This window comes from Ptychodera flava, chromosome 3 (assembly GCF_041260155.1).
Source record: "Ptychodera flava strain L36383 chromosome 3, AS_Pfla_20210202, whole genome shotgun sequence".
Classification (NCBI taxonomy): domain Eukaryota; kingdom Metazoa; phylum Hemichordata; class Enteropneusta; family Ptychoderidae; genus Ptychodera; species Ptychodera flava.
Genome location: NC_091930.1, coordinates 18,448,571 through 18,464,027, shown reverse-complemented (window position 1 = coordinate 18,464,027; position 15,457 = coordinate 18,448,571). Strand labels below are relative to the sequence as shown.

The following is a 15,457-nucleotide window of genomic DNA, read 5'->3' as shown; positions in this document are numbered from 1 at the left end:
AGTCCCAATTTCCAATAAATATGAAGTAAATATCTGTGATTTCACAGATCCGGCGTGTCGAGACGCAAGGCAAAGTCATTGTACAATTGTCTAGTATCGATTATTACAGTCCAAAAAATCGCCGATATGTATCAGCTTGAGGTAAATATCGGCAATTTCGCAAAGCTGGCGTGCCGCAACAGAAGGCAAGTCATTCTTGTGTCGTCTAATATCGGTATTAGACCCACTATATAGATTGTTATGTATGATAGAAATATTGTTGACGCCAAACTTCGAAACTAGAAAGTAAGTGTCCGATATTTAAACATTGTGCAAAATCGCGCCTTCATTGTGATTTGACCTTGATGGCCATTTGCCTCGGTCGCATGTAAAGATTACGTTTTTGTGATTCGTCTTCTAACGTGGGTTTCGAAACTTCAGTGTTTTTTCTCTTCATCAGTTGCCCAAATTTGTTGTATTCCCTTTCTTGGATTCCATGATAGTCATCTTCCCTCAAGGAGGAGAAGCCAGAATCATTTTTGAAAGCTTAGAGTAAACTGTTGTAGTGACTCGATTTGCGTGTGATCCTGTATTTCTGGTGCCAAAACTTATCCATCTCTGATCGGAGTTCTGGACGCTTCTAGGTTTTTCGTGTTGGGACATATTTCAACTTCAAGCCCACGCTTGTGCTCATTTTCTCAATGTAATCTAGCTGTGGGTCCATAGCTGTGGTGTTTTCAGACGGGATTCATGCCTTTTACGGGCTGGTTTTGACTTTTACGATTTTAACCCCGCCACCAACGAAAGTAAAAAACCAGCCCGTAAAAGGCATGAATCCCGTCTGAAAACACCACAGCTATGGACCCACAGCTAAATGTAATCATATTTGTTGTGAAAGGCTGTTTTAAGAAATACAAACGTATATGTGTTTGTGTTTAACCTTTCACTGATTTCATATGTTTTTTGGCACTGAGACAAGTTGCCCAAACTTGGTTTTGATAGTCATCATCATTTGCTTTCCTTTAAATGAATTAAAAGGCACAAAACAGTTTGATGTTAGGATGTTGAAGTATTGTCTTTTTATTTTTTAATCAAATGTTCTAGGCCCCCTGAGAGCGGGTAAAAAATCTGCATTATATTTGGATTTGACCTGATGATCGGACCAGTTGATTTCTTCAGGGCCAGTGATTTTTTAAAGTTGCTGGCCCACTTGGCCAGTAGAGATTTTGCGTGAGTTTCACACACTGCCCCTAGAATTTCCGAATAAAAAAAAACTAATGAATAAATAAAGGAATGAATGAAAAAGTATGTATGTACGTAAGCAAGTACGTAAGTAAGTCAGTCAATCAGTCAGTCCGTCGTAAAGTATATAAATAATAAAAAAATAAATAAATAAATTTATGTTATCACTTGTTCCACCCTTCTCATTATGCCTTTATTCAACCTCTTTGATTACTATGTTCATGCAGTGCTATCGACACGATGTAAATGGTTTAAAGTGTTCTGTGAAGGTTAGATTTTATCTTGCATTTAGTGTACTAGACGTGTCTGGTTTATTGTATCTGCACATGTAGGCGATAATCCAGAAATCAACGACTACACCGTCATTACTGATAGTGTCCCAACGCATTGCCATTCACTTTGCTCGTGAACCAGGTCCGAACTCCAGTACTCAGCAAACACAACCTTTATGTGTTAGCTTTAATTGTCACATTGTTACATTAATTATAAACTTTTTCTTAATGCCGCATGTGATGGCATTCTTTCACTATACCAAATGTGTGAACACGATTCAAATACGCCTTCCCTAATAATTTAAATTTAGTAATTATTCCTTTTGATTGGACCCTTACACAGGTACCAAATCGCGTTGCAGAAAAATCGGCTTCGAAAACAGTCGGCTTCATCTCAACCTTTCAACTCATAATAATTTATGAGTCAATTTTCGCAAGGAGATCACGTGAAAATGTTACTACCAGTTTATTGTTTCCACTTTGATGTGTGATTTTCGTCCTCACAGATCAAGTCTGGTGTGATAGTGACTCTGAAAGATGATAGCAAATCAAGGTAAGTATGCAAATGTCTTACATCCAGGTTCGAAATACTGCACCTTTCCATTGTTTAAATCATTAAATTAAATCATCACATTTTCTCCCCTAAGGGTGTTGTAATGAAATCTAAGAGCAACATTGCGAGACAGAAACAGTGATCGTCTTTTAAATAAAGATGAGACTTCACTTCGTGATGTACTGGATGTCACAACTCGACTTGTGAGTGCAAATCATTAAGGGATGTATTTCAAGGTCTGGGTTTATGTTTCGACGCTTTGTACTGATTTTATAAGATGTGTACTTCTTTCTACTTCAACATTTAATGTCATGTTAACCCTATAACAGAGTGTGATAAGGTGGAATTCTAATAGCCAGGGTTAAAGGTAGAATATGCTCTTAGGACAATTTGACTTCATTATGCTACAGGCATTCCTATTAGTTGTTTATACTTGTTATGTATGAAGCTCTTTTCTGATTGGTTAAGCCGACTCTTTTTGTCCGTGACCTTGACCTCGCAATGGTCGTAGATACTTACAGATCTGATGATATCGATGTACGGGCTTGGGAAAAGTCAGGTGTAAAATGTTAAGGAAGCATGTAGTATTAAGATGAAAGAGTCTTGTCGACACTGCAGTGGCAAGTGAAAACGAAGATGGGAATTTTAAATCAGATAATTTAAATATTTCCATATATGGACAGTGAGAGTTAATCACAAGAAACTGTTCAAATCCCTGCATATTAACGTTCATGTGGCTCAATGAGACCTGCATTCCACACCTATCATATTGACGCAGAGGGACTTTCGTTTTCTGCATAATTTTGCCCTACATATGAATATATATTAAGATCACTTCAAACACAGATAAGACACTCATAATACAGGATTTTGCAATGTTTGTATTTCTGTGCAGATAAAGATTGTGTGTTTACTCAAGCTATCAGGTTCTTCAGAGTCATGTAATAAAAATTATGTTTTATTTTGCAATCGAATGATTGTTTCGATGCAATGGTCATGCGTTGACCACACTATAAGTCAGCGAAGGCTACGAAGAACTCAGTTTAGACTATCTTCGAATCAAAGTGTTTGTTTGCCAATGTTATACTGATGTGTCTGGACAGTCATTTCTGTGCTCTATGTCAAACGGAAAGTTTTCATGCACTTACTGTAAAACGCATCTCTCTCTCAAAAAAAAGTAAAAATAAGAATTCAAAAAAATCCCCAATGCTAATCGTTAAGACTACCATAGCTTAAAACAAAATCGGAAGATCATTATGGATGACAATATTTTACATTCATTTTCAAAATGTTAATATTGTTAGGATAAAGGAATACTATTGGAAATGGATGTTTTGCTATGGCCACATAAATCCTCGTGGAATATTGTTAGTCTTTCATTATCTTGCACATTGATGGCCAGCTGGAGGGTAAAACAGCTTAAATTACTAAAGAACGCGGTCCTTGACGTCGAAGGGAAAAAAGTTTACAACATTTAGAATGCTATGATCAGTTGACTTTAATGTTGTACTCTGTCGACAGCTGTGTTCTTAAAGACGCCTTACTTCAAAAAGGAATGCTCCAAATAGTTCCAAATCTCCATATCTTCATAGCTTTATTTTTACTGAATTATATTTTACAAATCTCCGTATTTTCAAATGTATATAGTTGTTTTGTAAATAAACAGACTGAGTCTTGTTCTACTCCTATAGCAATATCTTTGGTGTTTGGCACAGTGTGTATTTTCAGAATGTGCGCTTTATTCTGTGGAAGCAAATAAAATTTTCTAAAATACAACATTTTTTTCTCTCACTGAAAATGCAAAGTTGATTAATATTCATTTATGCAGATTTCATCATTCCATGACCCTTCTTTAGGAACTCAAATTTCATGCTTATGATTTTTTATCAATGAAGAATACTCATGTTTCTCGCATCTTTCATACGTCATATTTGTCAAATATACGATTATTAGAACTTGGGTAAATTATGACGTAAGGTTCAATGCCGAATCCTATAAGATTCAAATTTTGAAAAGAAAACACGAGGAAGCTGCCGTTGTTTACGGCGTGGGGGGGGGGGGTTCGGAGGAATTACATTTTTAAAAACTCCAAAAGTTTCGAGAACCCCCTACAGCAAACCATGATAAACTCTGACTAATTTTCTCTCAAACACAGTGTTTCGACTGACACCCTTGGGAAATTAGATATTATTAATACAAGTTTATGTATTATTCACATATACAGCAATAGAAAATTTCTCCTAAATCCAAGTTTACCATGCTAGATTATCAACAGCTGTTATATGACGGTAGTTAAGCTGAAACCATCAAAGTAAAATTCAAAGTCACAGCAAAATTTACATAAAAAGCTGACCTTATAACCAGTATTCAACCACTTAGTATTGTTTAATTTGGATGGGTGTGGTTGAATGTCAATAAGGTTATTCAACCTAAGTAAACCAAATTAATATTTCTGTTATAAAAAAGGTTGGATTCACAACAGTTAAGGTTTTTCCTAGATCATGAGCACTCATAATGGTATCTGCTGAGAGCATTTCTCCATGACCAAGCTCTCCTTCCACCTCTGGTCACAACTCTTTGAAACGACTGTATAACATCATCAACACCACTGTCCTTAATTCACTGCCACTGGTACCATTGAGTAAACAGCAATATCATAATTGGCTTATGTTTCATGATTCGTATTGCTCATTACGCAAATTATTTTCTTGCAACCAAAGATTGATCTGTTGTCGAGGCAGTCAACTGTTTTGTAAACTTTGTAGGATTGGCTTTCTCCGCACATTCTTCCCATTAGTCAGAGAGTAGAACAGAGAGTAGAATTATGTTTTTCTTACTATACACAAATTACTCAATCACACTGACCGCTTGCTCTTCTTCTAATTCCGACATGAATACTTCACACTTTGCCTCATGCAAATATGTTCTTTATTTTCAGTATGTATCCTCCAGTTTATCTGACTTATTTACATACGTCCGGGAGATTCAAGCTGACTTAAATGTGTCTTAATACAACGTGAAAATCTGTCTATTTTAGGTCTCGTTATACTAATTTTCACTCGGTCGCTTGTGAATGGAGTGTTCTTATAGGGCTCTGAAAGTTGTATGCATGAGCTGGAAGCTGGCTTATATTGCACCGCTTATTTAAGTATATAGGAAGAATATAGGAAGAGAGTGTACGCTGGGAGAAAGTTGCATTGGGTCAAATAATGATAGTAACCTTGTATTGTTTTTTATGACATCTATATTACATTTGATACAACAATAACACAATATTTGATTTTCTGTTATTTATTATAATTGATACACAGAACAACGGGCGAACCGACCAACAGATCTGCGAAACAAAAAAGTCACACCATCACAAGACAAATGTACAAGACAACCATAAAAATAACACGTTACATTACATTGAAAAAACATACACAAATCAAAAAAGAGAACGATTCAAATGACTGGATAAAATAGCTCACACCATCACAAGACAAACGTACAAGACAACCATAAAAAGAAACACGTTACATTACATTGAAAAAACATACACAAATCAAAAAAGAGAACGATTCAAATGACTGGATATAATAGTTTTAAAACTACACAGCGTAGAGAAGATATCTATATATTTCATTTGAAAGAGATATCGTTAAAAACAGACATGCAATATAATTCTGTTCGTTGAATTTTATTGTCAACAAAACAACAACACGACTAATATAAACATGTAAATCAATACTAACAACAACAACAACAACAAAACAAGCAAACAAAATAATGGGAGTGTACGTCGGGAGAATGATGCATTGAGTAAAATAAGCGCACTTCTCTGCGCCTTTGATGTTAGATCTGTCATGAACAGTTATTTCGGAACTTTAAAAATGTTCATACGTGAATAGGTTTTACTTGAAAGTTCACTAGTTGTTTGTAGTCATGGAGGATAGCTTATCTTGTGATCCAAAATCCAGCTAAAAAATGAAAATAATTCAACTTTCAAATAAACACTCAATCGTTTCAGTTTCTCGGTTGTTTTGTGTTACAGGTGTAAAATTCGTCTGGAAAGTCGTAGATTGTAACCAGAAATTTACCTGCAAATTTTACATGATATATTGTCATGTCTGCTTCTATGTATCTTTCTATACACTCATGCACACATCTGTGACACTCAAAAACCTGTTCTGACAAATTCTCACGATAAAATTGTGGCTGCTGTTAGAAACTTGAAAAAAAAGATAAAATATATTCGATTTTCTTTGAGGTCGATCAAATGTTCTGTCCAGGAGCATAGCTTAACTTTTTATCCAAAAAATTAATTTAATTAATATACAAAATATGCAAATCATCTTCACAAATATCACAAATATAGATTTACTGCCAGTCAGTTGCAATAAGTTGTGTTAAAATTTGTAAGGAAATTTGTAGATATTTACCAGAGACTTCACCAAAGAATCGAATGTGGTGGTATATATGCTTATATGTAAAGTAGTTTAATACAGTACAACTGAGTTACAACTAATCTCTGTGGATTATTTTTACACAGTGCAATGTAACGGGGTGTCTCTAACTGACCTTGACCTTTATAGCTGAGAAATTCACCATCACAACTGAAGTGAACCACTTTATTCCCATTGTAATCACAAACATATATGCCATCTTGTTGGTGATCAAAACACAAACCCCAGGGTCCCTCTAAGTGTCCCTTGCCAATGTCTCTTATACTTTGCATCTGGTGATTCAAAACATGAACACATTTCCTGTCAAAATCTGATACAAAAATACATTTCTTATTCACAATCAGATCATAGGGTTTACTGACTTGTCCTTTTTCAGTTCTTGCAATGTGTTCACCAGATTTATTATATTTTCTCACATATCCTTTCTGGTCACCAATGAATAAAAACCATCATGACTCAAGCCGATACCTCTAGGTTTAATTCCTTCTTTGCGTCCAAAACAGTTTAAAATCTTGCTTTGTTCAGAACTCACTACAACCTGGCCATTACCTCCATCACTCATAAAGTATTGGTCATTGTCTTCATCCACTGTGACAGTGGTCGGATAAAATGGCTTCGGATATGCATGGAATTGTAAGATGAGATCACAGCAGAGTTTGATTGGATCAATAACCTGAACTCTATGATTCAATCTATCACATATAACCCACTGTCCGTTGTTCTTGATGTATATTCCGCAGGTTCTTCTCAATTGTCCCGGCAATGATCCGGACCCAAACACTTCAAGGACACTTCCTTGACCGGATAACCTAGGAAAACAAAAACATAGACAAAGAACAAAAGTTAATTTGCAACCCACAATTTTCCCCAATCTAACATTTTGTGATCTCACAAATTTAGACAATGCAAATAGTTTAGACAAACAAAGTGAACTAACTTCCCATTCGTTATGAAATAGAATTACTCTTAATTTTTTTGTTATTTCCTTGTCTTTGAACACATTTCCCCATTTTCTTTGATGTTGTCACATACACATTTTAATCTTCAAGCTAGCAATTTTAGTAGTTTTATTGATAAGGTGTTTATTTTCGGTATTATGAACATAATTTTGTTTAACCTAATATTTGTATCAATAATTTCAATTTGATACAGTCTTTTAGGGGTAAGCATTGTATTTTCAGATCTACTGGGCCTCAGATTAGTAACTTACGCTTGCTTGCTTTGGAGCATTAGGCAATCAAACACATCAGATATTAGACGCAAAATGGTGATACAACTTCGCGTAAGATTGTCGAAGGACAAATATATGACACGGTGAAGGACAGAGATCTTTGCAAAACCAATGCTAATATAGGACCGAAATACCAAAGGTTGGCAGTATAAATCTTTATGACACTATATATCATAGTCAAACGTATTAAAATAAAATAGATAATAGCAACAAAGAACCTGTGCTGAGCCAAGGCACATCTGGGAATTGACACTTAGTCAAGCTCCTATGATATATCTAAAGTTTGAAAGTGGTACCATTATTTTATGTAATGTACAGTCATAACGAAAAGCCCATTCTTGCACGATTAAAGAGATATGCGGAATTATGATGACATTTGATGGTGAAGTTGTTATGAATACTAACATTAGCAATATACCATAACTTGTGGATATAAAATGTATCATTCATTTAAGGAATAAAATTATACAATAATTTCAGGGATATAATTATAGCATAATTTATTGATATAAAGTATGCCATTTACGTCATTTACCGGCAAAGTAATGGAGAGAATTAAGATATGATAACACGGAATAACGGCACAACATTATGGAAAATTACGGAATTGTATAATTTTATTTTTTTTGCGCAAATAACACATGACTCAGGTGCGTGCGTTAAATATAATGTCGCCCCAAAAATAATTTTATTGAATGTGACAGTAAATTCCAGATTTTACTTTAGTTTGAGAGCTAACCATTCCCCTCTCAAAAGACAAAAAAGGTTTCTGAAACACACATCCACACACCGCGAAAGCTGTTTAAGCCTGTCGCACACGCAGAACGGAATTAGCTTAGCAAAATTTCATTCAAGGGTTTTTTTTTCTCGGCCAATTTACTGTCGTCTTAGTATGTTTCCTTTCGTTTTTTGCTAAGGAGCAAAATATCCAACGTTTTTGATGGTATATTTTTTGCTCGCAAGCAAACTTCCGCAAAGATTCTTTTATTTCTCTGACATGGAAAAAAATTGGGAGCACGTGTGGACGGAGGCCACGCTAAAATCGTCCAGAGCGAGTTACACAAAAAGGGAAAACTTGACACAAACCTGACATAGTCAGACTGTTTATAAAAAAATATCTCACGATAATCAAGTTCAAAATTGATAGATTGACAGATCAGTGCAAAAACAACAAATTAACAGGAAATAATTCTGAACTATGATTTCTTCACTGCACATGTTCATTTTTAATTCTGCAAATCTAACATAGTCTTAATGTGCGCTCAGTAATCAAGCAATCCCAAGCAATAAAATCGCCGGTTTATATGCAGTGCATTCCAAGAAAACAATATTTTTTGAACTTGTTTTTAACAAATGACTTTAAACGCTGGAGGGATGTTATTAAAAACGGAGGATTTACGTTAACTTAAATCGAAGTCTTCAGTGTATTATTTTGCTCACAACACATTTCAAACAATGCCTGTGTTACAATGTACTTTACCTACTGAAATGCAACTTATTTGTCTGTTGCCTGCATATTATGTCACTAGCAGGATCATTTTCGAAAATTTAGTGTACTTCTGCAGTGCATGGATCAATCATAATTGCTAACTATTCATGTAAAGGAACAGCTTATGATTCAAGATCATAAAGGAGGGGAACAAGAAAACCTATTTCATTAACAGAAAAAAAGAATGTTGAAAAGCAAAATTATCATATATGCAATAACTGCTCTTTTGTTCAAACTTTCCTGAATGAAACTTTCAACCACTCTCTTACCAACTAAACAATAAAAATCTGGGGTTACCGTGCAAAGTTTGTAACTAGGGAAATAAATTACGCAACATTTTCGATAGTTGAAATTAAAAATGGCCTCCATTCTTGTGTTTGCTGTGAGGGAGATGATAAAAATTTTGGATTTTCGAAAAACTAAGACGATGAAAGTTTTTCATGCTCTCAGAGCTTTGAAATGAGCCCCCACAAATGGTAGATCAGAATAGCATTGTAAAAATTTCAGAGCCTGACTATCCGTCCCCGAGACGCGTTCTGCCTTAAACTAAGAGCTATAATTTAAATTGGCCTCAGCAGCGTTACACAGAAAATGTACAAAATACAGTCTTTAATATTGAGAGTGTGCTTAGCAAATAATTTTTTCGATGTATGACGTAAATTGCAGCCATGGACAAATAAAAATAGGCAATAAAGGGGATGATTCAAAAAGACAAAAAGAATCAAAACAGGAGGTTTGCAAAAACACATAAGTTTCAGGAGAACATTCTTGGTGAAAGAAGATAAGTCAATATTAAAAGTTCATTATGTGTGTAGAATATAGTGGGGTTTCGGATCAAGATATTACATGACAGGGTTCATTACTCTAAGAACTGGTCAATTTCTTCAGCTTTAGGTGCCCTTAGATTCGTGGTGTCACCCAGTTTTTGATTTTGTTGATTGAGTCGCCATGTTTTTAAAATGCTCAATGAGTGGGGTTCAGTGTGTTTTTGAATTACAACACTGGCTAATACTTGTCTAACATACATAATATGATACCAGCCATGATTTCATCATTTAGTTGAATTTTTCGGCGCGCCCTTAGGACGCATAACTTTAATGTATCAGAGATATCTCAGTGAATGTTAGTGAATTGAAAGTCTGATTTGCAAAGCATCACATCAGCCAAAAATTGCATCAATCAGTTACAGTCTTCGGCGTGCCCTTCAGGCACATAACTTCAATATATCGGATATATATTAGAGTTATCTGGATGTTTGCAAATTGGCACTCTGTTTTACAAAGTGTAGAAATCATAATATGATATGCAGTTCATATGAAAGACATGACCAAATCTGGATCCTTTTCTGTTTTCTCTATGAGAATTCAGTATAAGAAAGCTAAATCCACTAATATTTCTCGATGCATTGATATAATGACATATTTTAGAAAGAGAAAACCGACAAGATATTTTTCGTTCTCATTGATGCAACCCTTACATACTTTCCTTCCTGTCACATTTTTTTTAAATAAAAAGTGTTATTTAGGAGCAAAATCATAGATGTGGAGTCTAATACATGTTAGCTATCGCCGGCTCTAGCTCAGAATTAAATTGTGACAGCTATTGGTCGCAATACTCTGCCTTCAATATACAATAGCCAAATTCAGTCAAGTGATTTGCAAGCGATCACGGAATCATGTGGCTGATGCCAATTGTCCAGCCAGTGTCATCATGCAGTAATGCAGATGAAGGGTCACTGGTCAGACATGAAAACACAGGCAGTATGTAGCTTTATTTGCTGAGTGCGGTGGTTCAAGATGGTCACATTTTGCTCCCTTCTTTTGATTTGTTTTTGAAAAATGTAGATGTAAATTTGCTACAACTGTGCCATGGCTAGTAATGTATTTTCCTTGTTGCTCCTATTTTATTATGCGTTTATAATAGAAGAAGGTTTTAGGATCATAGGGCAATTGATGTACACTGATTGTTGAGTGCATGTACACTGATTAATCAGTGCATGTACACTAATTGGTCAATGCATTTACACTGATAGTTAGTGCATGTTCACTAATTGGCCATAATATATACACAGATTGCTCAGTGAATATTCGCTGATTGCTCAGTTCATGTTCACTGATTCTTCAGTGCATGTTCACTGATTGGTCAGTGCATGTACACTGATTGGTCAGTGCATGTACACTGATTGGTCAGTGCATGTACACTGATTGGTCAGTGCATGTACACTGATTGGTCAGTGCATGTACACTGATTGGTCAGTGCATGTTCACTGATTGGTCAGTAGATATCCACTGATTGGTCAGTACATGTACACTGATCGGTGAGTGCATATACACTGTCTGTTCTGTGCACGTGGAAAGATTGGTCAATGCATGTACACCGATTGATCAGTGCATGTACACACATTGGACAGTGCGTGTACACTGATTGGTGAGTGTATGTTCACTCATTGGTCAGTACTTCTACACTGATTGGTCAGAACATGTACATTTGTCAGCGCATATTAGCTGATTGTTCGGTGCATGTTCACTGATCGGTCAGTGCAAGTACACCATCTGTTCTGTGCATGTACACTGATTGCTCAGTGCATGTTCACTGATTGATCAGTGCTTGTACACTGATTGTTCAGTTTATGGCAATCATGATCAGTTGTAATCTTCATATGAGGAATTTGATATAGTCTCACCATCTGGGGCACCTATGAATACATCGATAAAATGAAAACTTAAACTCACCTTTCTCAACCCGCCTTACATTCAGGTACACTTCCTTTGTTTCTTCAGGGATTTCTGCATCACTAACGATATGATCTGCATACGCTGATAACTTATCAGTTTTCATTACCACTTCAGGATGTTTGGTGGCAAGGACTCGTGTCTCTGATTTCACATCTAGAAAATCACTAAAAATTGTGTTTAATTTACGTTCCTCTACCCTGTCTCCCTCATCTGCCATAGACTTTAGAATATTTCTATCCTGTCCCCTGTTTCTGTTCCTAGTTTTCTGTATTCCACTTCTCATGGTAAGTTTGTCGACTTCAGACTCCAGCAGTTCATTCTTCTCCTCTATCTCTTCATCTGCCAGTTGATGAATGTTGGTTATCTGCGTTGATTCAAAGTCCTCTGGACTTTGTTGTTGCCAAAGCTGTCTGGTAGAATCTGCACAAAAGAAATACTTATCAAACAGTCAAAAGTGGAAAGTGCATTGTGTGTTTTAATGTTGACTAAGAAATTGCTTTAATAAAGAGAATAAATACAGAAGTGATAATGTGATATTGTCGAGGGATATTTGGATAATGGTAAAGTAAGCATTGTATTAAAGTGTATGTGCAGTTGATGTCTCATGTATGAATGTAATTAGTCAGCTTAATTTGAGAATTAGTTGGATGTATGATCAATGGTTGCAATGTGGTTATTTGAAGTCTTGAGTGTTGTTTTGTTGAAAAGATTGATATGGATGGACAGATGTAGTCCCATACAGGGAATATGTCTGTAGGTATTGTAGGTATTTTGATTTTTTTACAAATTGTTGACCTAACAATGTATGAAGCTCCGTTTTATAAGCAAAGAGTAAAATGTGAGAGTACAGGGCACAAAGGAAAATATAGGGCTATTGGTTGAAGTTTCAGAATCACATTCAGAGTAATTTCATTGTAAATTTCCAGAGCTGATATTTATTCTTGCGGCCAATTTTAGCCCACATTTATATATGTATATATACCAAAGAGAGCTTATATGGTAGGTTGGCGGCGTCTGTATGTCTGTATATTAGTATGTGCTTATGTATGTCTGTTCACATCAAAAACTCCAAAACTACAGCACTTACCATCTTCATATTTAGTAGGAGGTACACCCAGGGGAGGGCATGTAAACTAGTTCAAATGAACATGTCAGTGTCAAAATATGCAAATGAGGTAGAAAAACGAAAAATTCAGCAAATTGCTGGAACTCTGTAACTATAGGCCACATTTGGTTGAAACTTCGTATGCAGGTTTTTTATGGTGACTTTTGTAAGATTTGTTAAAATTGTGGTGAAATTTTGATACATATTGTTGTATTTTGGGGCAATTTTTCCCGGTTTTGGTCGAAAGCTCTTCTCTAATAGTACTCGTCAACTTGCCTTGAAACTTGGTAAATAAAATCCTAGGGTTGCCCTCTGTCATACTTGTTCAAATTGTGGTGAAATTTTATATTTTTGGGGGTCAATTTTTCCAATTTTTGGTCAAAAATCGTTTTCCCCTGAAGTTCTTGTTGGATTGCTTTTAAACTTGATACTCTTGATCTTAGGATTGTGTTCTGTTTGATGTGTAAATATTGTGATGAAATTTACGTATTTGTGTTATAGGGGCAATATTTTTGCATTTTGGTCAAAAAATAATTTTCTCTGAATTACCTGTTCTGATAGCTTTGAAACTCGGTATGCATATACCTAGAGGCAACCTTAGTTGAGTGTCTTCAAGTTGTGGTGAAATTTTCATATTTGTATTTTTGGGGCAATTTTCCCCATTTTTCGTCGAAAAAAGTATTACCTCTGAAAGCCCTTGTCCAATTGCTTTGAAACTTGATATGCATGTTCCCAGGGGTAAACTTAGTTTAGTATATTCACTCTAGCCTGTCACATTGAAACAACTGTGAGCCCAGTGTCGTTAAAGCTACGTTTCGCATTTTTAGTCAAACACGTTCACTATATTAACAATTGTGATTGCTTCGAAACTTGGTATGCATATACATATACGCAACCTTGGTTGAATGTTTTCAAATAGTGGTGAAATTTTCGTATTTGTATTTTTGAGGCAATGTTTCCAATATTAGGTCAAAAAATAATTGTCTTTGAAATCGCTTATCGAATTGCTTTGAAAGTTGGTATGCATGTTCCCAGGGATAACATTAGTCCTGTGTATTCACTCTAGCCTGCCACATTGAAACAACTGTGAGCCCAGTGTCTTTGAAGCTATGTTTCGCATTTTTAGTCAAATATTTTCTCTATATCAACAATTCTGATTGATTCGAAACTTGGTATGCATATACATATACGCAACCTTGGTTGAATGTTTTCAAATAGTGGTGACATTTTCGTATTTGTATTTTGGGGGCAATTTTTCCCATTTTCGGTCATTTTTTTTTTGAAATCGCTCATCCAATTGCTTTGAAAGTTGGTTCAGTGTACTCACTCTGGCCTGCCTTACCGAACAAAATTTTAGCCAATTGTCATTGATGCTATGTTTATTCAATACAATGATGACAACAAACAAACAAACATGCATGCATGCATACATTAATCATATTTTTTTCTGGTACAAAGTACTTGACCTTACATTTAGCTCATTTTAAATTCATTAAGACACTATGAACAAAAACAAACGTGGCAAAAACTTTGTCCGATTGCAATAATCAGTAGCAGTCATTTGCATGATGGAAAGCTTATTGGAGGGATTTTTTGCATGAATGAATTTATGAATGTATGTTGTTGCGATAAATCCGTCAAACCTGTGCCAACACTTTCCGCCTGCTTCTGTCGTTGTTGGTCAGATTCTTTTAAGGATTGTTGGTACTCCATCCGTCTCTTCTCCTCCTTTTCTTGCAAAAGGTGATCAAGCATGTTTATCTGGCTCTCCGTCACCTTGTCACCCTCCCCTTCAAAAGACTTGAGGAGATCTCTGGCTCTGTTTACCCTTCCCGATGTAGTCATGATGTGGTATGACAGGCTGAATTTTGGAAGTATGTCTTCCCTGCATAGGCAGCCCTGAAATGACAGACAACAACAACTCAAAAAACTGCAAATGAAAAATTGAAGTGTATAGATACATCACAAGTATTATTAATAAATTATTCATGTCAATTATATGATGACAGATTTAATATATATGGTGTTTATTACTTCATTACTAGAAACAAAAACGGATAGACTTATGAACAGAAAACTTCAGGTTTCAATTTACATACCAGTTAACACCTTAATGACAAAAGCTTTCTGTCAAATCTAATGATGTAATGTAAATGCTAGCAAACGTATAATTAAAAATCCATAAAAGCATATAGTAAAAATAAGCAAAAAGAGATACAAATCAACATATCAAATCACTAGTAATGTGCTGGCAGAAAGAACAGCATATGATACAAGGTATCTATACTTACCGTGTTTTTGGATCAGCTCTTTTCTGCATAAAAGTACTCTTCATAGTCAATGGTTACGTCAATTGCCAAGTGAAATGCACCAATTTTATCCAGGACTTTATCAGACAGGAAT

At 35.5% G+C, this 15,457-nt stretch overlaps 1 protein-coding gene across 1 annotated transcript; it reads right to left on the bottom strand.

Moving 5' to 3' along the window:
* Nucleotides 1–5,637: 5,637 nt before the first annotated feature.
* On the bottom strand, nt 5,638–14,948 carry LOC139129686 (inner centromere protein-like). Its single transcript, XM_070695360.1, has 3 exons — nt 14,698–14,948; nt 11,947–12,369; nt 5,638–7,303 (listed from the first exon to the last, which is right to left on the bottom strand). The coding sequence occupies exons 1-3, from the start codon at nt 14,897–14,899 to the stop codon at nt 7,242–7,244; spliced, it is 687 nt and encodes a 228-aa protein (XP_070551461.1). The 5' UTR covers nt 14,900–14,948; the 3' UTR covers nt 5,638–7,241.
* Between the last annotated feature and the right edge of the window lie 509 nt (nt 14,949–15,457).